Below are 24,363 nucleotides of genomic sequence, written 5' to 3'. Positions count from 1 at the left end.
GTGGAGAATTGAATTTGCTTAATTTAGTACAAGCAGTAAGACTCCCCAAAAGAGCAAGATGTTCTTAAAGATGGAAAAGGTTTTAGGGTAACTCAAGTGGTAGCAAAAGGAAAACCATACAGCCTCGTGAGGTATGAGTTTGCTTCGGGGAAGGATCAGAAAGGTACAGTCCTGGAGAAGCATAAGTCATGGGGGTTAACAACACAAGAGGGTGGGGAGAAAAAGGGTGAGCATGTTCCCTCTAGTTCATTGTTTATTCATAAAAAAACTATTTTCATTAAAATTTTTATTAAGTACTTATTTTTTATAAAAAACAAAACCTTTTTTCAGAATTTCAATGGCAGTTGTAGTTTACTGAAGGTAAGCCCCTGCAGCCTAGTAGTCGTTAAACATGTTGCATCTGAGGCCACCTTATACACTGAGCACTTTCACTGGTTTTAATTACACACATAATAGGAAAGAATATTAGATATCATCTCATGATATTATGTACTACACTAATAGCTAGTATTTTTAGTTATGACAATAGCATTAAAACCAGTGGGATCTGTTTTCCCTAGTCTCAACCTGGCTCAGACATGCAAAAAACCTTGCCACCTTAGTTTACTTTTGTTTTAACTGACTTGACAGAAAGAATCTATTCTCCTTTTGGTCTTTCCCTTTCACAGCTGAGAAGTGGATTCATAGTACATATAGCAAGAAAATTGATTGTTCTTTCATATTCTATTAGATGAGATGAGGAGGAGAACTGGAGGAAAAAAATAAGGTTTCATGTAAATAAGAACTCTTGACACAGGGCACTGTTTTTGGTTTTGTTTCCTGTGGACATTGTCCACATCAAAACATGGCTTTGAAGAATTGCAGACACATCTAGGCCAACCAGGTTTATGCATTTTTCTTCATACTTGTTGAATTTATTAATTTGGCATTTAACTTTAGATCAAGCCCTCTGTCATTTAAAAACCTGTCCTGTTGTAATAAGGGAACAATCCATCAGTTCTCCTACTATAATTAATTCTTCCTTCCTGTGATATATCACAAATCAAATTATTTTGTATGTGGTTCCTTTTGTCAAGAACTTAAATGCTTCTCAATCCTGGTACAATTGCTGGCACTTACTTGATTGCTTTACATTTCATTTTCAGTTAAATACTCTGTTGTCTGGTATACCTCTTGTATTGTGATAACTTTAAATCCTGAAATAGCCTCTTCCCTTTCAAAAACTCTAGGATAAAGATGGAGATTTTGGCCGATGTTTCCAAGTTAGACAATTTGCCAAAATTCCTGTGACATGATACTATTTTAAGAATTGATAAGCTTACTTTCTCTTCAGGCAAGGTGCAAGACAAATGGGGATACAGAGAAGCAATAGCTTTTTTTGAGACTTAAGTCTTGATGCAGAGAATAGGAGGATGTCAGTTGCTGGAGGAGATGGCCAGGTAGATGCAGTGGAGGAACAGGAATATATGTTTTGGTCATAAATCAGATTAAACATCTAGGTCAGTTTAAGCATAGTGTGAAGCTGCACCTCCAGTCAGCAAAGTGATTTGCCATTTTCTTCTCCATTCTGCAAATACAGTGTCAATTTTATAATTCATCCATAGGATACAATGTTCATCTACATTTTCCTCTCCAACAGAACTTTTTAAACTCCAGTAGCTGCCCTGAAATTCAAGGTTTCTTGCATGTGAAAGATCTGGGTAGGAAATCATGGAAGAAACTGTTTATGTGTTTGAGGAGATCAGGACTTTATTGTTCTACAAAAGGAACTTCAAAGGTAAGATTAAAAAATAAGTTGCACAGTACTAGCATGTGAAAGTATTTTCTGCTTTTGCAGTGGGTATTTTTTGCTGGTTTTTAAAAATCTTCACACCCTTTTTTTGTTCCATAGAAAAAGATAAGTAAGGCATGATCAAATGACAGTAGAGCCCTGAGCTCTCAATGCATGAACACAGCTGTACAGTTTCATTATATAAAATAAAAACAAACCAGCCAAGCAATATCATTGTGGTCACTGAAGTTGTGCTAACCTTCAGATTTCTCTGGACCAATGTGATAGGCCAGATCATTTTTAATGTGAGGGGTTTGCATAAGTATTTTGTGAGCTTCCTGTACCAAGCACTTTCTGCTAGTAGCCCGGTATTTAAGGGGTGTGTGCCATAGCCACTTGAGGCTGCACAGCAGTGTTCGCGCACTGCCCTCTGTTGGAGGCTGGGCTTGAGAGACTGCAGAGCTTGCACAACATTTTCCAAAACCTTTCACTTACCTCTGCTAAATCATGTTATTTCCCCAGGAGCCAAGACATTTGCAATTGTTGGCTGACCTGGAAGACAGCAATATCTTCTCGTTGATAGCTGGCAAGAAGTTGTACAATGCCCCTGCAGAGTATGGATTTTGTATAAAGGTAAATCTTCTCACTGAGTTCTTCCAAAGTCCCAGACAGTGTTGATAGCTCAGAGTCACCCCAACCCCCAGCTAAATGGGATTTGTATGTAAAATTCTGCAAGCCTTTTCTGTCACAAGGACTTGATCTTTAACATCTTTCATTTGGCAGGCATGTCCTGTGAATCTTGTCATCATTTTATGTGACACTTTTAACACTTTATCTGGTGCTCCTTTGGTTTGGGAAATTTTTGTGCAAGAGCAGCTCAGGGCTGAAGCATGGTGTGCTTGTGAGGTGGCCTTGGTTCACCTCACGGATGACAGCTTTTTCCAAGTTCTCTAATGAAATAGAAAACTTTCAGTGGGCAGCAAGCACCAAAACTATATAGCAGAAAAGGGTGAAACTCTGATGGGGTGCAATTTTACCATTATTAATGTGCCAGAGGTTTGTCTTTATTTAAAGAGGAAGACTGTCTTGGAAAAATGAATATAAGAATAACCAGTTGCCTTTGAAGATTTTTAAAACTGTTGTGCTGATAGATCCATTTGGAAAGTATTTCAAAGGTTTGAAAAGTGTAATTTTCTGAGAAGAAAATAAGGCTGGGAGCTGGTTTTATGGCAGTAGTGAAGTAGTCTCCTACCTAGCAGCCGCTCCAGAGCTAGACAACAAGGGTTGGCTTCAAAGAGCCTGGCTGCAGGACAGATCCTGAACTGATGGAACAAAACTTTCAGTTACCCTCAGTTACGTAAACTTTCATCCTTCATTTCAAAATGGGGGTTTATAAAACTTCTCCCAGATTTGAAAAAAAACCCAAAACAAAACAAACAAACAAAAACCCAAAACAAAAACCAACAACAACAACAAAAAAAAAGCACAAACACTTCAACTAGCAAAACCAACAGAACTAAGTGCCTGGGTCTGGTTCTAGATGGCCTGAGTATCTTGTTCCTATAAACTGCTAGGACTGCAGGTTATTTCAAGCCATAGAATCATAGAATACCCTGAGTTGGAGGGAACCTACAAGGATCAATGACACCAGCTTCTGAAAGTCAGGAAGCACCAACATTTGATTTTGTTGGACCCAGCTGAGAAAGTGATTTTCTTCAAAGCATGCTCAGCATCTCCTGAGCTTTAAATTCAGTGTGGTGGGAGATTTTTCTGGCTATTTCTTTAGACTAATACTGTATCTGCCTTTACCTTGCTTACAGTGATTCTAAGTTTACAGTGATTTTGCTTTTCTAATGAAAAGTAGTATCTGACTTTCCTCTAATACTTTAAAGCCAAACAGAGTGAGAAATGAAACTAAGGAACTGCGGTTGTTGTGTGCTGAAGACGAACAAAGCAGGATGTGCTGGATGACTGCCTTTCGACTCCTCAAGGTAGCTAATCTTTTCTGCTTTTACAAAACTACACCTAGAGTTAAGTGGCATTTGTTATTTTGTTCATGAGAAATTACCTATATGTTCTTAAATATCGTTTGCTCCAACACAATATGGATAAGAGCAAAATGCCAAGCAGACCTGTCCCACCTAAGAATTTAAGCGTGGGACTGAGATCTATTCCTTCCACATATGAAACAAGGACAGTTTTGGTTTTGGATCGAAATTTGAGATATGTGAATGAATTAAAAAACCTGCTTAATGAGGTATTTTCAAGTTATCATAAAGCTAAAGAAAATTCAATTAAAATTTCAAGTTGTCATAAAGCTAAATTATCATAAAGCTAAAGAAAATGTTTTCATAATGGTAAGTGGTTCTCTTTATCAGAATGGAATGCCTTTAGCAATTTTTTTTTCCATTTTTCTGAAGGTTCTATTAGAAGAAGTAACAAAAATTAGTTACCCTATGACTGGGTGAAAGTTAATCCTATCTTGAGAGCACACAATGACATTTCTTGATAATATGATAGGAGGCTTCACTGCCTTTTGAAACAAAATCGGGATGGAGGGCACTGAGGAGAAAGGGACTATTTTGTCCCCTTTGAAGGAGAGAACTTCCTGATCTTCATAGGAAAATGTGCATAAATTCTGGTTTGGTTCTAAGTCTTTTTCTGAATATGCTGCTTTGAAAACTGCTGTGTTTTTCTCTCTACCTTTCTATGTCCTATGTACAGAAAAAAAAAAACAAAACTTTGTTTTTAAGGCACACCAAACATGATTAAAGGTGTACAGTCAGTGAAAATCAAGGCTTTGCCCCAAGGCCATAATCCTCCTTTTTATTCACTATCTCATTTAGCTTTACATAGTCCTATTTTCCTTGTTTCCTTGTTTGGAAATTGTATAAACTGTTTCAGTTAGAACATTCAGTAAGCAATGTTGCTCTGCTTCAGCACTGTGCCTCTAGGGAAGGCACTGAGGAGGTTTTTACATACCATCCTAACTACTAGTGTTGCTAAAATTCATCATGTTCAACCAAGGGCTTGATTGGAATTCAATCACCTTAATTTTTTAAGGATGAGAAAAGTACCAAGTGATAGTGAAATTTATTGAAAGAGCTAGTGAATTAGAAAGGTTCTTATTTTTTATCATTATGAAAACTGAGTTTGAATGTTTTGTGTAGAATTTTTTTAAGTTCTAGAGGGTAAAAAGAAGGGAATTAATATGTGTGTTCTAATCTCGACTGAAAGCTTGTGTTCTACAAGGAAAACATGGTGGTAGCTGAGAGTGGAAAAAACCTGTGTATATCACTCAAGCTTTTATCTTTTAATAAAATTTTTTGTGCATATTTACTCTTTGATTGCCACCTGCCAATCACTATTACTCAATGCAAATGGCTTTGGGAGAGCTTCTGATGAGGAAAATAAGAAACTGGTGGCACTTGCATCAGTGTAAGTGGTATTATGAAATCACTACAATTTGTTTCCTAGGGCATATAGTTGAATAATAATGTTCTTGTGTTTCTGTTGGCAGTATGGAATGCTACTGTATCAAAATTATAGAATTCCCCAGCAGCGAAAAGCCATGCTTCCACACTTTTCCACTCCAGTAGTAAGTGATGAACTTTACCTCACTGATGTATGATGTTGGAAATGATACATATATTTGCTTTTGCATTTTAAAAGTGGAAAAATTTTTGCTAAGAAATGTAAATGCAGCATTGTGTAGCAAATTGATGTAAAGTTCATGTTTTGCATGAGTACAGTTTCCATAGTTGGTTCTCCATTATCTTAGGCTTACATGATCCACATGATTGAAGAATCTTGGCTACATCTCTTTGAGATGTACGGCACAGAGACATCTGTCTGTCTCTGCAGAAGCCAGCTTAGGTCTGGCAAAACTGACACGTAGCTTTCCTAAAATATGTTGGGCCAAGAGCTGACTGTTAACTACCTAAAAGGGAAAAGCCTATATTTGCATCCCAACTGGCCATGAAAATGACTGGAATATAGTAATAGGGAAAGTGGGCAACTTGAGCAAACTGATTTTATTCTGAGCCTTTGAATCTTCTCCCTCCCCTACGGTCAAAAAAGAAAAGCCATCTATTTTTGTGTCTGTGAAACTTTTGAAAGGGGAAAAAAAATAAGATGTATTTTCTGTGTTGTTGAAGGAGGACTTTGGACAGTCTTCTGAAACCAAAACAGCTTGAAATGAAACTCTCAAGCTGTTTTTTCCTTTCCCTGTTTTTTGAAACAAGTGAAAATTCCTTTTCAGAGAAGTGTATCTGAAAACTCACTAGTAGCAATGGATTTTTCGGGGCAAATAGGAAGAGTTATTGAAAATCCTGCTGAAGCCGAGAGTGCTGCCTTGGAAGAAGGACATGCTTGGAGGGTAGCTATCTTTTCTTCTTTTCTATTTTTGCAATCAGTAAGTGTCTGTTGAGAGCCAAAACACAGAGTGTGCTATGATTTTAGTGCAGTGCTGGTCACAGTATAGCTTAGCTCCGACCTGAAGCAATCACGCTGCAAGCATGCAGATCTGAAAGTCAATATCCATCTTTAGCAAAACTGTCACATTCACAACAACCTTCTACCACTGCTTCTCTGTCCCCCTAGTGTCCAGAGGAAAGTTGAGGGGGAAAGCAGACCCACCAGAACTTTACTGCCAGTTTGCAAAACCAGTCTCTGAGGAGGAATATGTCAAATTAAATGCTTCCCCACATGGAAGAGGCTGGGGCTCTGACTAATGGCTTGCTCCCAGTAAGTTTAATTGCAGAATATACAAGAGGCAGGACCTCTTGCAATGAAAACTGATGTAACTTGTTTATAGTGTCTTGTGGACAGACAGCTGCAGTACAAGTTTTCCCACATGCTCGTCTTTTAGTGAAAAGGAGTCATTACTGAAGCATTAGCTGGTGCTTTATGTATGGGAGGGAAATACTGCTTGATTTACTGAGTGTCCGGTGTTTTGCCTGAGCAGAAACATATAAGTATCTTCTTTTTTTTCCTGTCTTTTTTTTTCCTTTTTTTTTTTTTTTAAGATACTGAGCTTTCCTCATTAACATCTGGCTTGTGTTTTAAGCCAACTGAAATTAGCTGCTACTTGTAGATTAGCCCCCTTCAAAGCTGCATTTCTTTTTCTCATCCTTGCATTAAATCTGCCCAGCCCCCAGTTTCCTGTAAATTAAATCTATATTGCATGTGCACTAATTCTCTTCTCCTGAGGTGTTAGTGTGGATTTAACGGCAATTCATTTTCTCTATAGAAACGTAGCACAAGAATGAACATCTTGGGTAGCCAAAGTCCACTCCATCCTTCCACACTGAGTACAGGTAAATTGTGATGGTTTATCAGCATAGTATCAGAGGCCTCTGTGGATAAAGAAAAGGTACATTTCATACAGACACAGAGTGCAGCCATGTAGTACGAATGCCTTGATGTCAAATACAATCCTTATCAGTAGCTTCTGTGTCATTAACATTCCTACCCATATTGACACTGTAGAAGAAACTTGTTTTCCTTTGATGACCCACTCAAGCTTTTGTTTAGGACTAATATTTTGAAACTTGTATTTTGTAAAAATAGACACGCTATGAATGTTTCCATTTAAAAGAATCCAGCAGTTAATTTGCTATTTTGGACAAGAAAAGTCAATGAGTGATCTTTTAATCTTTAAAGATTAGAAATGAAAGTTTTCAAAACAGAATTTGTTCCATAATAACTGAAAAATGTAAAATATGCAAATCCTCAACATTTCTTTGAGACTTTAAATTTATTTAAACACGAAATTACATATTAATATCCTAAACTTCTTTGAGGAAACACAGCTATTTTCTCTTGCTATTCTGTTAACAGAATTTTAAAATACCATTTGAAAAACAAAACAATAAAAATAAAATTATTGGGGACTAACTTGACTCTTGAAAGCACCATCTAAAGTGCATTTCTTTATCTGAGATTTAGAGGGACTTGCTTCTAACTCATTAGCTTATACATTGAGTTGTAAGTATTGTTAGTACCAGTATGTTTGAGAAGCTATGAGAAGGCAGTATTATAAGAGACTTCTCTTGTTTACCTAACTGTATATCTGCAAATCAGAAAATATATGTAGATAATGACTCTCTGCTTGGTATATTAAGTAGATGCATTTTTTTATACTGATTCTTTTTTATATAGGTTGATAGAAGATACCTTATATTCTGTAAGAGAACTATACCCACTTTTAAAATGTTTAAATAATTAGCATGTGGAAAAAATGATTGCGTGTGTAACTGTTTTTAATCATCCTCTCCCTCTTTTTCCTCTCTCCTCCAGTTATTCATAGGACACAGCACTGGTTTCATGGCAGAATCTCTAGAGAAGAATCTCACAGGATTATTAAGCAACAAGGGCTTGTAGATGGGTAGGTATTCTTGTTGCGCAGTATTTATGATCTGACAGTAAGCTTTATGGACAAGAGCACAACTTCTGCTGTAATGGTTTACAGGTTTGTGAGCACTTCTGAGTAACCTGATTGTCAAGTAGTCCCCTTATAACCTGCCTGGATTCCAAAAAGTCAGTGTGTGTTTGTATGGGTGGATTCTAGCTTTTAATTTGAAAAGTATAATTTTAGGAATACATTTAAGTGTCTTTCTTTCTTTCTTTCCAACAGAGACAGTCAAGTTTTAGACTGTGTTAGAATTTGAAAATAGTTAATTCTTGTAATCTCCATTGAGGACATATTTTTCAGGCAAAGCTGTATCTAACCACTTGCCAACAAATTTATGATGAACCATCCATGCTCTTCTGCATGAATCAGAGCAGCTAATGGTGCTTGCTCACTATTTCTGTTCTAGAGCAAAGAAATGGAAGTACCTGTTTCAGCCCTCTCTAAAATGTCTGTGGTTGAGATTTAAGTATCTTCTGAGCATCTCTGTTTTCCTTATTTATATGGAGTTATGTTTATTGAAGGGAAGTTGCTTGAACTGCATTCAGCTTTGTTGATTTGTAGGATTGGAAAGGCATGGTTGCCTTTGGTTCACTGTCTTCATTGCCCTCAGGGTTAAGGTAAAAACATCAATGTTGGCTTTACAGGAGAAAGTGAAGTTCAAACCTATCTTCAGCATTTTCTTATTCAGAAGCAACATTAATCTTTCTGAAGACGAAAATACATTAGGGAAGTAGAAATTGATCATGCATATATATATTCATCAAGCAGTATTTGCTTATTTTTGGGGTGTTTTGTCTAGGCTAAAGCTGGACAGGGGGCTTTAGCTAAGCAGGTCCAACAGAAAAGAGAAGCTGAAAAAGCAAAGGAGCCCTGCTGACTTTCTGAGTTTCTGGTTTTCTCATGTTATGATCCTGGGCTCATTTTGTCGTGTTGCCTTAGGAATCTGGTGGCCCGTCCTTCTTGAGGTCTTCATAGATGTGTTCATGTGTTTGATGCTGTGTTAAATTTGTGCCTAATCAGCTTACCCACTGTGGAATATGAAAATTGGTTAGTTTGGCCATAGTAAGATCCACCAGCAGTGATGAAAGAACTATGTTACCTATGTGCTCTGAGATTTATGTGCTCATGATTTTCAGGGTGGAAAACTTGCCTATGTTTACCTGCTTTCTGTGTTCTTGAACAAAGAAGGTAGAAAGTTAACAGTCTTCTGTTGGTTCATGGAAGAGGCTCAACACTGTATACAAGCCACTGATGCTGCTGTCTTGGATATATCTCTGGATGGTCTTGTTGAGGATGCATCTCTTTTGGTAGTCATTGTGTGGAAGCTGGTTGCTTGCCAGAGGTTGAGTAAACAGTTGCAGCATCAGTTGTGCAGACCTTTGCTTTGTGTCACCAGCTTACAATACCATGCATTATCTGAAACAGCTAGATGAAAATTAATTGAGAGATACCTGCATGAACTGCAGTAATCACAGGGCAGGTAAGGTCTTTCTCCCTTACATGGATCCTAATTTGTAAAGGCTTTTGCCCCTTTTCCACACATCTGGTCTTCCTAGGATTACAATGGAATGTTCAAGTACCATGCATGGTTTTTGAGAGTGGCAAAACATGCCTCTCCCTGACTACTAAACTGACTCTGGTTCCAATGCTGCATTTTTGTGGTACTGACATTTCTCAAACAGTTCTGGGGAGCTGCAGTAAATTCTTTTGGGTTCTTAAGACTACAAGCAGTTCTTGCAACTGCACCTTGGAAAAGTGTGTTCCTGGCTTAGTGGTCAGCATTTAAGAGGCCTGCCCAAGTCCTGTGCTCAGCCATCTCATAAATCCACTAGTGATCAGTGCTATAGTCCTTGTGCCAAAGGTATATTCTTGTTTTCTGTGGCAAGGAGAGGATCTGCTTCCTTAGTTTATAAATGTCAAGGGAAGGAAACACAGGGTTTCTTATCTAGCTTTTTTTCTTCTCTTCCCAGTATGGATGTTAAATAAAGTCCATTTGGTGTAGGACTTCAATTTTGTGGGTTAACTTAAAAGTGACAACTGCATAGTGTATGATGTTGGTAGCTGTATGCCTAATATACATTTTTTTTCCACTAATGCTGAGGGAAAAATACTGACTGTTGAAGAGGAAAAATCAGTGTGTGTTTTCCCCATCTTGATAATGTGGAAGCTATTTAACTGGTAAATAATTTTAAGAAAATACTGAGTTGTTTCTGTGCAATTGTGGTCATTTAGCCTACAGATAATTTTGCTGACACTGGATTTCTGTGAACTGATGCAAGATATTGTAGAGTGGAAACAGATTCCCATATATTACTTTCCCATCAACAGAAATTCAGATTTTCTCTACAATTAAATGATAACATTTTCTTCATGAGAGTATATATCATTAATGGAGAGCTGAGTTAGAGGAAACCTTAAAAAAAGCCTCATAGGTACATTTTTAGGGGAAGAACTACCATCATATATCTTGTACTTCTTGTTACTTCCTGTTTCTTCATCTGTCAGTGTTGCATAGGCATGGTATAATAATGCAAATTTCCAGTTACAGGATCACCTCTTAATGCAACTAAAGAGTTTGCCAGTGGCACAAAATTACGTAGTAGTCTTCTTATTTAAGAACAAACAGATGGGGGTATTCAATTTGTTCTTAAAAATGTTTTCTCCTAGATTATTTCTTCTCCGGGACAGCCAAAGCAATCCAAAGGCATTTGTACTTACATTATGCCATCATCAAAAAATAAAGCATTTTCAAATCTTGCCGGTAAGTAGATTATTTTTGATACTGATAACACAACCCAAAATTCTAAACCATGAAGCTTTTGCCAACATCTGAGGAGACCTCTTATTAATTACTGATATAACTAACAAGGATTTTTCCATTAGAAAGTATATAAGCAGATAGTCTTTAGAATTGTCAAATGTCTGATTAAAATTATTGACTAACACTGCTGGAACTAGTGTAAGTCACTACATTATGCAAGTCTGTGTAATGCACAGGATTTGTTCTCTGTGACTGTCAGCAACAAGAGCGGTTGTTGTCTCCTTTTTCACTTAAGCAAACATAGAATAACTTTTTTTAAAAAAAAATTATTCAAAATTCTGGAGGTTATCCAATAATGTTGAGCTTCAAATAGCGTTACACTGAGATGCTGGAAAACAATTTGATTTTTATCTTGATCCAAAAAAGCATGAAAAAATTAAGATTATATAGACCTTTTTATTGTTCCAAACCCTCTCCTGTTATTTCTGCCAATTTTACAAACAGCTGAGAAATCTTTTTGAGGTGTTTTTGTTTTATCTAATGAATGCCAGTGCTGTCTGTACAACTATGAATTACTCTGCCCACAAGTTTTCACTTTCATGAGCAAAATGTTACAAGTTGGATTAAGGTGTGTTTTCTCTAGTGCTGTGCATGGTTTCATAAAGAACTACAGGCACTGGGTTGTTTGGACAACCAAGTGCCAACTGAGTGCCCATCATTTATTTATGCCACACTCTGGTGGTACTCTCTAAGTTTTTCTGTGCATGTATCTCTTCATGTGCAGCCTAACTTAAAAAGGGTGTTTTGTTTTTCTAGTGTGAAGATGACGGACAGGTATTTTTCAGTCTGGATGATGGGAACACCAAATTCAGTGATCTAATCCAGCTTGTTGAATTCTATCAACTAAACAAAGGAGTCTTGCCCTGCAAACTCAAACACCACTGTATCCGAGTGGCCTTATGACCTCAAATCTGACCCTCACTGATGACTGGATTTGATAGAAGAGTAATTGTAAGAGAACGTTGACACTGGGGAATTAGCAGATTTGTAAGTTGGTTAAAAAAAAAAAAAAATATTATGCACCTTGGGACTCTGAAAGGGATGGATTCGACAGGTGCCAACAGACCAAGATTGCTGGTTTGTCTAACACCTAAGAGTGATTGCTGCTGAGTGTCCCAGCATCCCAAAAATGGGGGGAGGGTCTGTAAAACAATGAGTAAATTTGAAACAAAACTGGAAACTATCTTGGCTGGACCACTTAACAGGAACAAGTGTGAAGAGAAATCTCTGAAAAGAACTCTTGCCCTGGAATAATCTTGACAATTAAGACTAGTGTGTTTACTTTTTGTATTGATCACTTTTTTTGCACTCCTACTTTGTTTTGGATATTGTATGCAGCCTATATTAGGAGCTGATGTGCTTTTAAAATTCATGCAGGAGTTGGGTATTAATCCGCACCCTAAAATGTATGGAATGCTTCAGCCTAAAAGGATCTAGAAGAAAATCAAGAAGTGTGTGTGTGTATGTGTGTGGGTGGGTGTGTGTGTGTGTGCGCGCGCGTGCACGTATGTCTCAGTACTTCTCTGGAGACCTGAGGTTCAGTGATCTGCAGATGTCTTTGAAGAAGCAATGAGGATACAATTCTAAAAGAACATACCACCAATATACGTACTCTTAAAACTGTTGACTTGTAGCATTATGGCTGTAGTATGTTGATGGCGTATTAGTGGCATCCAGTCATGCAGAGACTGTATTAGATTCTATGCACAAATTTTTATTATTGGAGTGGTGGTTTGTTTTTTACAGCCTTTTGACTGTTTTCCTGAGGAAACTTACTGTTACTAAATAGAGTAGGACTGAATGACTACACTTGCATTTGAAACCACCATTTTTTGTGAGAAGATTCTTCTGCAGGTTGTCTTATTATGACAAAAAAAATTAAAAACAGTGTTTTTAGCTTTATAGCTCCTTAAATTTTCAGACTGTTTCAAAGAGCTCTTTCAATATAGTAAAGCTACAGTGACACAATGCTCTCCTGGGGATAGGGCATAAGAAGAACTGAACCCCTTCTGCTTTTTGTAGGGCCATGAAAGTTTACATGGTGAAAGGAACATGCTGGGAATAGAAACAGATTTGATTGTGAAGTAGCTGCTGGAAATATCATCAATTGAGGTAACTGGTGATCCCTGTGTCGTGTGCTACTGCACACCGGTACCTGCGGCAGACAAGCATGTATGTTGCTCTGGTGCTGGTTTATCATCAGAACTATTTTATTGTTAATGTTTAAATGAATTATTTCATGTTTACACAATAACTCTTTCTGATGATAAATCAGTATTACAGTCAGACAAGTCCCACCTTGATCCTGCAGTTGCAACCAACCATTCCTTCAGCAACTGTCTGAACTGAAGTAACTTCTCAGTGCTTGGTGCTGTTAGCCACAGTGAGAAGTATTCCACCCTGGGAACTTGCAGAGTGTAGTGCAGAACAGAGCATTTGTAAAATGGTAAATTATTTACACAGGCTAGTTAATCCTTAATATTTGCCACTGAGTTTGAAATCCTAGCCATCTGAAAGGGTAAAAAAGGAAAACCAATCCTACTAGTCTTCATGTAGTGTTAAGAATAGCTTAAGACAAACCATAACCTGCCTGAGTCGTCCATATCAGCTTAAACTATGTCAATGGTATAGAAACACTGTATTTTAGTTTACAGAACACATTTAGTATTTTTTTCCATTTAATGTCTAGATACTAAAAATGAAGAAACTTGATTTTTAGTAGAAGCCTTTTTTGTTTCATTTTGTTTTGCTTTTTTTAATTGTACATAGTGAAATGAGTGTTCCTGCTTTTTTGACAATGTATTTTAAAACCTTGAAATTAAGCTAACTTAAGTCTGACTTCACTTTGCATGCTTCTATTTGGCCCCTATTAGGAGAAAAAAGATACTTGTATTGACTACATTACCAGTTTAATAAGACCATTTATGCTGTAGTTTTAAGTTTTTCTGTTTACACAGCTTAGTGACAACCATGCATTTTTCCCAGTAGGTGGATAGTATTTGCAGTGTTTCATATTTATAAAAAAAACCAACAACTTTGCATCTTATTTAAATTGAGAATAAAAGTTTGACTATGAACCATGATTTTTGTATGTAGATGGTTGACTTAGTATTTTGTACTCTTCCCAGCTAAAGTGAGCTGTTTTGAGAAAGTGACCACCTTCAAAGTGGCAACAATCTTACTTAAGCAGATCACTGCTTTGTCTTCTTTCTGCTGGAAAACAGTCAATGCCACCTTAGTTTTCCAACAGATTCAGCTGGCTGCCAGCTCAGAATACCAAGGACTGAAGGACATTTGACTCTTATTTTTGTATTTAAATGACATGAATGTAAAGGGGATGCTCAGGGTTGTTTTGGAGCCTGTTGAATTTTTATCTTTTTGCCTGTGATTTTATTTTCTAAATAAATATTTCATGTAGCAATCTTGAATATGTTTAGAAGGAAAATGCCAAACCATTTTGGTAATGAGGTAACTAGTTAAGTTATGTTACAATAGGTGTTAAAGTACAAAAAACTTTTTATTTGTTAATTAATCTTGAAGAAACACGTGCCTCAGTTTAGATGTTTTGTCTTATCTTTTCTGCACTAAATACCTGACAGTTTGACCAATCAATGCACCTTTCCAGTGGCAAGACTTGCTTATCATAAATTATATTGTCACAATGCAAGATTTAGTGACTGTAAAATGGAATAAAGTTTAAAGTTTCAGGGAATGCAAAAGGTATTAACTTAAGAGACAAAACCTTTATTCAATATGCTTTGCTTCATACTGTAAATAGCTTTTTGGCTTGTGAACCTAATTGTAATCTTTCAGGTATTTTTGTACAAATAAGGGACTGATATTCTGTTTCTTGTAATTAGAAATAAACGTTAATACAATGCTATTCATTTTATATTGGAATGAATGTCATCCTTTGGATATATCAATGTACTGTGTATCTCCTGCCTTAATTCAGGTTAATTGGGTAGGTCATATTAAATAGCTTTAAGAAGGGTGAAGAGGAAAACACAATCCCCAATACACCTTTATTCTGGTTGTTCTATCTTTAAGATTCCTGTTAGGATAGACTGCATTTTATTTAGAAAAGAACTTGTTCGCTCCTTTTGTTTGATAAAAAATACTGGGGATATTCTGCTATGATATTTACAGTATTCATGTGGGAAGGCTGCTAGAATCATATCAGAATAACATACTATGACCAACTTTCAGGTCATAAAGTTATAACTCATTGAAAATACACATTCTGCATAAAACACTTTATTGGCCTGATAGCTGTTGGATCAGAAAACTTTGCAATGATACTTCCAGAAAGCAGTTACTTATCCCTGTAATCCTTGTATTTGGGTGGAAAAGCACCATCTGCACAAAATACATCTTTATTTAAAAAATCCAAGGGGGTGGAGGAGTGGAGTGGAGGGATTGGTGGTTCTGGCAGATAGAAAAATAGAAGGTTGGGAATATTTCACTTTTATTCTTTTTTACACAATCCTTTCCTGTTTCCAAATTGTTAATCCATAGAAGCCATCAAATGCATTCCACTTCAAAACTCTGTTACACTCTGGCTTCTGCATGCTATGTCTCCATGTGACATCTCCATATTGCACTACAGGATGAGTTAATTAATATGTTAGCATGATGAAATTAATTCATCAGCACATAGAGGCAGAGTACTTCCTTTGGATTTTGATATTTCTCAAGTTTTTTTATCTGGGCGTGCATGTTAAAGTGCCTAGAATTCACTATCCTGCATGTAGTAATTTACTATTTTCATTAAGTTAACAAAGGGGACTGCTTGCTTAAAAAAAATGTTTTAGGATGCCTGTTTCCTGCTTGGCTAGACGAGACATACTAACATTGAAACTGACTCTCACTATAATCATTAAAAGTCACAGACAATAATTCTACACAAATCTGTAAAAACAAAAAAACAATAAAAATCAACACCAAAACCCCACCTTGCTTTATTGTATATACTGCATTTGGAACAGACAAGAAGATGGCATTAAAAAAAAGCAACATGGTAAGAAGATCTCAGTAAGCTCCGTGGCAAGGTGGTGATGTCAGCATGTTTGTCCAAAAGGCCCACCTCCGTGGGAGATGCAAAATGATACCTGTGAAATCTGGCCCTTGGCATTTAGCAGTGGGTACTTGGGCTATCAGAACATCACCAGTACTAAATTAGTCTGCACCAGAAGTGGGTTTGTGGTACAGATTTTAATTACTTGCCTGATAGGTTTGTGCTTCTTTTACATTAGTTGCAGAACAACAGACATGATCAGACATCTGATCACACATAAAACATTCTAGCATGAAGTTCAACAGGCAAAACAGCATAAATGCCTTTGGGCCTATAAGTAAATTCCTATCAGACTCACACTTTACAGCATGTGGCTGCAGGACTTTCATCATGATACAAAGAACCCTTAAATTAGGATTACTTTAACACTAAATTGTTGCTTCAGCCTGTACCTGCAAAACCAGATGAGAAAACATCACCAGATGAGCCATTTCCCTTCAAGTTGAACTTTAGATGACTTTTGGTCTTTGTTATTGCTAATTTAGTAATGCTGTAATTTCATTTGTCAATGTCCAGTCTGTAGACTGCTTTGTGTCTCATACATTGTCTTTCTGACATCTTCAGTAACAATGTCAGCAGATGGAGAAAAAAGATACTTCCTCTGAAATATCCATGCTACCTTCATTTGGGTTGCTTCTGCATCATAAATCTTAAGTCTTCCTTAACCTGAAGCACAATTTAATTAGTATTTGAAAATCCAACAATCACAACTATGTCCAAGACCTGTATGATTTTCATTAGGTATTGTGATTAGGCACATCTGAGACTTGAAAATTAATTAGTGTAACACACATTGCAAACCCTTAGCCCAAAGACAATTCTGGTCTAATTGCTCATCATTTTGCACAGATACCAGCAGATGTTTTAGAAAGAAACACAGGTTCATACAAGACACTAAGCTGTGATTAACAGTCTTACAACACATGTTAGTTGCCCAGATTTGTTACTCTTTCCTGTAATCAGGTGTTTTTCATCCCTTGGCTGCAAGATTCTGGTGCCACAGTTGGGGAATAGGAAGGTGTAATTACAAACAGCTGCCAGCCCTGAGCAAAAATACAGCCTGGTTTATTAGCCCTGAAGCTCAGCTTGGCTGTGCTTACAGGTACAACTCCTTAGACCTCAGAAGAGAGACAAGGAAGGAAGTGAGTAAATTACTCTTGGGCACTATTTTCCAAGGGGTGATTTGGGTGTGACTAAGAACACAGTGAAGACAGTGCTGTGATGCCCTGAGTGCTGCTCACCACTCCCTAAGAGTCAGCTTCCCCTCCTTGTTCCCTCAAACTTGTGAAGACACTTCTACATAAAGACTCCCATTGTATTTGCCCTTTGAAACACATTCTCCAGAGGTGTTAGGACTGGAATCTTCCATTACCAAGGAGAGAAACAGGAGTGGAATTGGTGTTCTCTACAAGCTGCCCATTCTCCAAAAAAGCTTGTCCAACTGCTGTTAGAAGAAAAGGAAGGTGAGAGTATGGTAGTATGGTTTCAACAAGAACAATGATGGTTAAAGCAAATGGCTAAGCACAGTCCTGATTGTGTACATTATCATTGCTCCACAAAGAATCCTAGGCACATCCTATTTTTAAATAATTTAATTATTTAGACCTTTTCATTATTTGATTCCCTCCATAATACTTTGCTGTTGAATTTGTGCATGATTATAATGTGCTCTGTGTGATTTACAACTCCTAGTTTTCAGGCTGCTGTAGCACTCTCAGAATCAAAAACAAATACAGAAACGAGGCAAGCTGTGAGGATTGCAGCTTCCTGAAAAGTAACTCCACAACACATCTAGTAATGAAAGGATGTAAATTGGTAATTACAGAATTGGTGGATACTTACTTGTTTGGGTTTTTTTTCACTAGACAATAAGGTTTGTGAAAACAGCTGGCTAAACAAGGGTGAAAGTCATTGAAAGCTTACAAAGTTTGCCTCACAATACTTAAAATCAATTGCTGGAACAAGCATTTGACCTGGTCTAGAAAACAGAGTGCTTCAGAGAAACACATGTACCTGAGAAGGGATTGCATCCTCTCTCCCTAAAAGTGTGAGAGCAGGACCTCCAATGACAGCAGAAAAAGAGACTTAGGATGCAGTGGAAATGGAAGATGAAACATGAGGGTCAGAGGAACAATCTAATATATAATAAAACAGTTCAGTGAGCTAGTATAATAGATTTATAGATAGACATAGGCAACTGAGAAACAAAACACTTGATTATGAGATTTTTTTGATCTGTAAGTCACCTGAAGTATGCAGAGGACCAGTACAGGAAAACCAGAAGTATTTCTTTATAAACTGCTAATATAATCTCTTGCATTAACTACCACAAAATATAGCACGTGGCAAAAGTTCACATGGGTTCATTCACAAAGGGCTTCTATCACATCATGACAGAGAAAACTCAGCTGATGGATAATAATTACAAAAATACCATCTTTTTCTCTGAAAGTCCATTGATCACGTCACCAAGTGCCAGGAGCAGTCTTCAGGGGAAGAATCGTTACTTGACAGCACATATGTAAGTACATCTTCCCTTCATGTCCACTACTAAGGCAAGAGCTAGAGATACTTTTTATCTGATCCAGTAACATGCCCACATGAGGGCTGGCTCATACAGAAGCAACTGAAGGTAGCACTTAAGACCTGAGGAACGACTAAGAAAATCTGCTCTTCAGTCAACTGGAGGCTCCCTTTGACTGAATTAAGGCTGCCCTTTGTGAAACAGCCATGTAAGTATTGAATTTGCTTCCTACCACCCCACCCCAGGAAGCGATGCCTCCAGGGTCTGCAACAGCTGTGTGCCTTCCCCTGCTCTAGCCTGCCACTGGGAGGGTTTGCTTCGGGTGTGAGGGCTACCACAACAGAACTGAGTCCATCAGGCCTCTGAAATTCTTCAAGAGTAGTGTTTGGCTTCATTCAGCCTCAAAACTTGGTCATAATTGACAGGGGCAGAACTTTTGAGGTGTCCTCTAAAATGAGTTTTAAACAAAAAATATGTGCTAGTCCATTTCAAGAAATGAGTATACTAAAGGTTGTATATAAATGGGTATCTCTGAGCATTTTTGTTCAGCAGTGCACAGGGACATGTTGTGAAGGGTTCTCCTGGGTAAAACACAGGTTTTCCTTACACTTTTGATATCTGGGGAACAGAAAGGAGCGTGCACCTGCTCAAGCCAGGTGATTTTTCTTGCTGACAGCTATGGTGCAGCCAGAGGGAGAGCGCTGTGCTGGGGTTGGCAGGCCAGGTGTAGGAGGCACATGGGGAGCTGACAAGGCTCTCCTAAGCTACCCACTGCTGTTCAGGCAGGAGGAGAATGGGAAAAGTACATCACAGAATTGTTAGGGTTGGAAGGGACCTCTGGAGATCGTCCAGTCCAACCTCCCTGCTGTGGCACAGTGACCAAGATCAGCATGTCCAGTTGGTTTTGAATGTCTCCAGAAAGGGAGAGTCCAGACTTCTCGGGGCAGCCTTTCCCACCCTCAGTGTAAAGGTCTTCTTAACGTTGAGGTGGAACTTATGTTTTATTTTATGGCCATTGCTCCTCATCCTGTCTCTGGGCACCATTGAAAAGACTGGCACCATGCTTTGAACACCTGCCCTTGAAGCATTTATGTGCATTGATGAGATCAAGCGCTGGTGCCCAGCCAGGTTCTATCCCTCCCTGGAGGATCCTGCTGCCTCCCAAATCAAGCGTCGGAGGGTGGCTGAGCTCTGTCCTGCTCCGGTGAGGGGCTCACCTGGGCTGGCCCCGGGCAGCTACTGCCCTGCGATGGGCCCGGAGGAGCTGCGGACCGTCGCTGACAAACAGGAGTGACAGTGGTGACAATGGAACCTAATTTTGCTGATTTCTAGTCTCCGATTCTGGCAAGTCTAAATCCTGGAGTAAGTCCCCTCAGCGCGGGCCAGCTGACATAAAGCTCGGGCTGTGTCCGGCCCCACAGCCGGACCAGGCCAGGTTGGCGAGGCCGGAGGGCCGCGGGCACGGCGGGCTCCCATCCCCTGCCCCTGGCCGGCAGAGGGCGCGGCTCACAGGCCTGCCCTACACGCGGACGCGTGGTTTTCCCTTGGTTGGCGTGGCTTTGTTTTATGGCGGCACCATGGGCCTCGTCTCCTGTGAAACTGCTTGAAAACAGCTCTAAGCCGAGGCAGGGTGCCTCAGGCGGGGTGCCTGCTGCAAAGGGCAGCGCTGGCGTACGACTGGCGTAAGCGCCCACCCCGTCCCCGGCAAGAGCATGTCCCGGTTTGTGGACGTGAGGGTTTCCCTCTCCCGGCAGTGCCCCTGAGGCACCGGCAGGCGGGAGCCGCCAGGCAGCCGCTGGCCCGAGAGCTCTGGCTCTGGGGTTTCCCAAATTGTCCCACTTGCTGGCTCGTGTGAGTCGCCAGACATCTCTGTGGCCTGGACATCCTCGTCGGTGTAACCCCGGCAGAGGCAGGATATGCCGGGGCTGCTGGCTCGCTCCATCCCTCGTCTCGTTGGGTATTTCTCCTAAGGCTCTGTGAATAAGTGAGAAATCCCATGTCCCTCCTATCATAATGGCTGCGAATTGCTGCTGAATGAGCCCACGCGTTTTCTGGCTTCCCCTTGTTGAGAAAGAGCAGCTGATAAAGCTGACATAGGGCCATGCCTGGTTAATAGTTAATGAAAGAGTACAGGGCGACCACAGTACCAGTGAAGCCCTGATAGTTGCTGGAAAAGCCTTAGAAATTTCTTGAGATTAAAATTCCTTAGCCAATTCTGGTGACCTCTTCTTCAAAGGGCCACTGTGAACTACAGGAAACTGTAGGGAACTAAAAACAATACCGGTTTTCCTGGAAGAGACCTGGAAAAGGAGTGAAATCCCAAAAAGGTAAGGCTAAAATCGGTAATGTCTGAATGTTAAGCTACCTCTGCACTTTCACCAAATAATTTAATTGAACAAATCCACCTGATTTGTTAGGTATTAAACTAGACAGTCTTTAGAAATGCAGCATATTATGCTAAATGTAAATATTTTAATTGACATCTGCTTAAGCCAGTTTTGGTGAAAAGTCAGAAGTTCATGAAGTTCATTTTGAAATCAAAGCTTTGCAATTAACAACATTTTTAAGAGAACTTTTTATTAACTGCTGCTAAAAATTGAGTTGAGGGCACTGCTGCTTAAGGGAAGCAGTCTGGAAGGTTTGCAGTACCTCTAAATGATGGTGTATTGGGCAGTCTTGGAGTTGGAGGCCAGCTGACAAGCTGATTTTATTAATCTTTTCAAATTTGGTCAGAAAAAATGTTCTTATTTGTTTGAAAATTTTGTGTTCCTAGTCCTTGAGCTTAGTTTCGTTGTAAACCTGTCACATGAGGTATATCCTCTTGTAGAGATCCTGTTTATGGCTCAGGGACTGATCTTCATATGTTGACACTACAATTTTATGTGGGGTTAAGTGTGAAACAGCAAAAATTATTGCAGCATTGCTGGGATTTGAAGAGTAAGAAGATGCTGAAATTGGAGAAGGAAAGGTGAAATAAAATGACAGTCACTATTTACATGACAGAAATTTGCTACTTATGTCAATGGTAAGTAAAAGGGAAAAAGAAGATACTCTAATAAAAGTTCAATGAAAAACAGATTTGCAGTATACTTCTGATATATGCTGAAAGGTTTCCTTGGGTGAGTGATGCCTCAAGGAAGAGCATTCTGGAACTCTGATGTTCAAAAATGCATCCCCCAACAGCAACACAAAGTGAGGAAACTGGAATTTCTTGCTACAATTGCTAAAGCTTGTTTAAAGTTGTAAGAGAGTTTCTTTGATTGGTCAATTGATACACATAAATGGGAAATTTCCGTGTTGCTTTAGTGTATGTTTCTTACTCTGTTCTTTCCATTCTGCTGTGTCCAGTTCTGGGCCCCTCAGTTGTTGAGGTGCTCAGATGCATTCAGAGAAATGGTAACAAGGTTGGTGAAGGGCCTGGAACATACACCCTTTGAAGAATGGCTGAGGGAGCTGGGGTTATTTAGCATGGAAAAAAGGAGGCTCAGGGGAGACCTTATCACTCTACAACTGCCTGAAAGGAGTTTGTAGCCAGGTGGGGATTGGTCTCTTCTCAAAGGCAGCTGCTGACAGAATGAGAGGCCACAGCTGTGCCAGAGGAAGTTTAGGTTAGACATCAGGAAAAAAAATTCTTCACTGAAGGAGTGATTGGGCACTGGAATCGTCCGCCCAGTGAGGTGGTGGAGTTACCATCCCTTGATGTGTTAAAAAAGACGTGGATGTGGCACTCGGTGCCATGGTTTAATTGATGAGGAGATTGGACTTGATGATCTCAAAGGTCTTTTCCAGACTAGTTCATTCTGTGATTCTTTGAAGAACTGTTCACCTCATTCTTCTGAGGCACAAAAAAGGTGTATTTTTTCAATCACAGATAATATATTGTGTAATCAGAAAAATACATGGCCAACAGTATTCCATTATTGCTAAGTGAAAAAAAAAAAAAGTTCAACCTATAAAACAAACTCAGTTTACTTCCAGCATATCCTAATCCCAATCCTCTTGCTCTTCTCAACTGTCTATTTCCTCTGCATGTCCACAGTCCTCCAGTGTTTTCTCTGATGGGTGTCTCCCCATTAAGCCAGTTCATGCTGATTGTATTTTTTTCTCCTAGCCGTGATATCTTTCCTGTAGAAAGTTTTGGAATGGAACAACTGTTTTGTTGTACATTTTTCACCTTTCTTGATCCTATGTGGATTCATTTGGTTCAAAACCAAATGAATAAACAGGAGAAAAAATATTATGGTAAATAGTCATTTATTTGAAAATAAATTGGGATTTTGGTGTTAGGCTCTTTGTCAGAGACCTGGCAATAGCATTGTATGCTTGAAAGGTTGCTCTTACTGTTGAATAATACTGTATCATTCCCACCTTTTCCTCCCCACTTTCCACTTGTTTCAAAAAGGAACATTTGGTTTTAAAATTCAGGGCAAGTTCGCTAAACTTTGTGAAAGTGTAAATAGAAATTAGTTTTATCTTTCCTGATTGTATGTTTTCAGAGGTATTGGATGGTTTACATGGAGTCAAATATAGTTTAATATTATTATTCTTGTATTATGTCAAACATACTACTTTATTCTTGAATTTATTTTTTACAGTTTCAGAGACACCATAGAGATTCTGTCCCTAAGTTGACTGATGCAAGGATTAATGGCAGGACATGAGTTTTGGTCATTCATTCTCCCTCAGTGATGCGCTATGCTGTGAATCTCAGTGTAGGAACATGGGAATACTTGAAGGCAAAGATGTGAATCCAGTACTGTCACCTATCAAAACATCCCATTCTCTACAGAGGATGTGTCTCTCCATCTGTTACGTACAGCCTGTCCTTGCGAGATTGGATATGAAGCAGAGAGGTTAGGAATGTTTTGAACAAAGATAAGGTGGAAAGGTTTCAGTCATTGCAAGGAGTATAAGGAGGGAGGACATGGGACTCATCTGTTCTTAACACTGGAGGCGATTGAAGCCATAGTAACGGCAACTGTGCATTCCAGTAGAAGCTGGAATATGTATAACCCTAAGTCAGGGTTATTATTAGCATTTCAGAGTTTCAATCCAGTCGTGCCAAACTTGGGTTTGTGACATTCCTTATGCTTCAGACTTTTTTTTTTTTAAATATACCAAGTACCATCTACTGTCTGATTGCTAGGGCAACGTCAAGCACTGGTGTCAGCAATACTGGCATATAATTTGGAGTTCACTTTACAAAAAAAGGAAGGGAATAGTCTCTTCCTGCTCGGTAGACAGAATATAAGTAGCAGACTAAAATTGGTGGGAAAAGAGGTCCTAAAGAGGTCCTAGGAAAAAAAATGCACTGGAGAGTATTGTTTAGGAGGGATATAAATTCAGCATCAGAGTAATGCTGCTGCTAAGTCACTTATAACTCCTCCCTGTGTTTTGGCCTTACTTGCACTCAGTTATGCTGTTGACAAACTGTTTCATTTAAATGAATAAACCTCACAGTTTTTAGATTTTCATTTTTCTGACACATGACAGCACAGGTACAGTTAACATGACATAACATGAGGGAAGCTTCATTACTGTGACTACTTAGTCATGCAAAAAATCGAGATGGGAAATTACAGATATACTATATTTGTGCTTTCTGCTTTTAAAAGCAATCTGAGCTCAGAGAAGTAGAAAGGATCCATCTAATCATAGTACCAGTTCTATGAATTTCAAGACAAATAAACATTTCCAGACACATGGGACAAACTGAAGACTGATGAAATGCCAGCATGCTGGGAGAATGGCTGGC

The 24,363-nt window shown here is 38.8% G+C and overlaps 2 protein-coding genes across 14 annotated transcripts in view; both read left to right on the top strand.

Annotated features, from left to right (window-relative positions):
- GRB10 (growth factor receptor bound protein 10) overlaps positions 1-14,899 on the top strand; it is a 147,901-nt gene extending 133,002 nt beyond the window's left edge. For 7 of the 11 annotated variants that reach the window (XM_058830917.1, XM_058830915.1, XM_058830921.1 and 4 more), the window contains 9 exons: positions 1,640-1,777; positions 2,294-2,404; positions 3,664-3,762; positions 5,292-5,369; positions 6,033-6,149; positions 7,023-7,089; positions 8,072-8,159; positions 10,854-10,947; positions 11,764-14,899. In XM_058830917.1, the coding sequence (XP_058686900.1) occupies positions 1,640-1,777; positions 2,294-2,404; positions 3,664-3,762; positions 5,292-5,369; positions 6,033-6,149; positions 7,023-7,089; positions 8,072-8,159; positions 10,854-10,947; positions 11,764-11,910 (939 nt within the window). In that variant the 3' untranslated portion in view covers positions 11,911-14,899. Of the gene's footprint in view, positions 1-1,639; positions 1,778-2,293; positions 2,405-3,663; positions 3,763-5,291; positions 5,370-6,032; positions 6,150-6,373; positions 6,518-7,022; positions 7,090-8,071; positions 8,160-10,853; positions 10,948-11,763 lie in introns of those variants that run through there. The other 4 variants (XR_009276800.1, XR_009276798.1, XR_009276799.1 and 1 more) reach the window with 4 other exon arrangements.
- A 5,838-nt stretch (positions 14,900-20,737) lies between these two features.
- The window catches only part of DDC (dopa decarboxylase), a 76,858-nt gene continuing 73,232 nt past the window's right edge, over positions 20,738-24,363 (top strand). For all 3 annotated transcript variants that reach the window (XM_058832886.1, XM_058832885.1, XM_058832884.1), the window contains exon 1: positions 20,738-20,935. The gene's annotated coding sequence lies outside the window, so the exon portion shown is untranslated. The remainder of the gene's footprint in view (positions 20,936-24,363) is intronic.

This window comes from Poecile atricapillus, chromosome 2 (genome assembly GCF_030490865.1).
Source record: "Poecile atricapillus isolate bPoeAtr1 chromosome 2, bPoeAtr1.hap1, whole genome shotgun sequence".
NCBI classification, from domain to species: Eukaryota; Metazoa; Chordata; class Aves; order Passeriformes; family Paridae; genus Poecile; species Poecile atricapillus.
The sequence above is the reverse complement of the archived record's forward strand: the minus strand, read 5'-3'. Positions and strand labels throughout refer to the sequence as shown.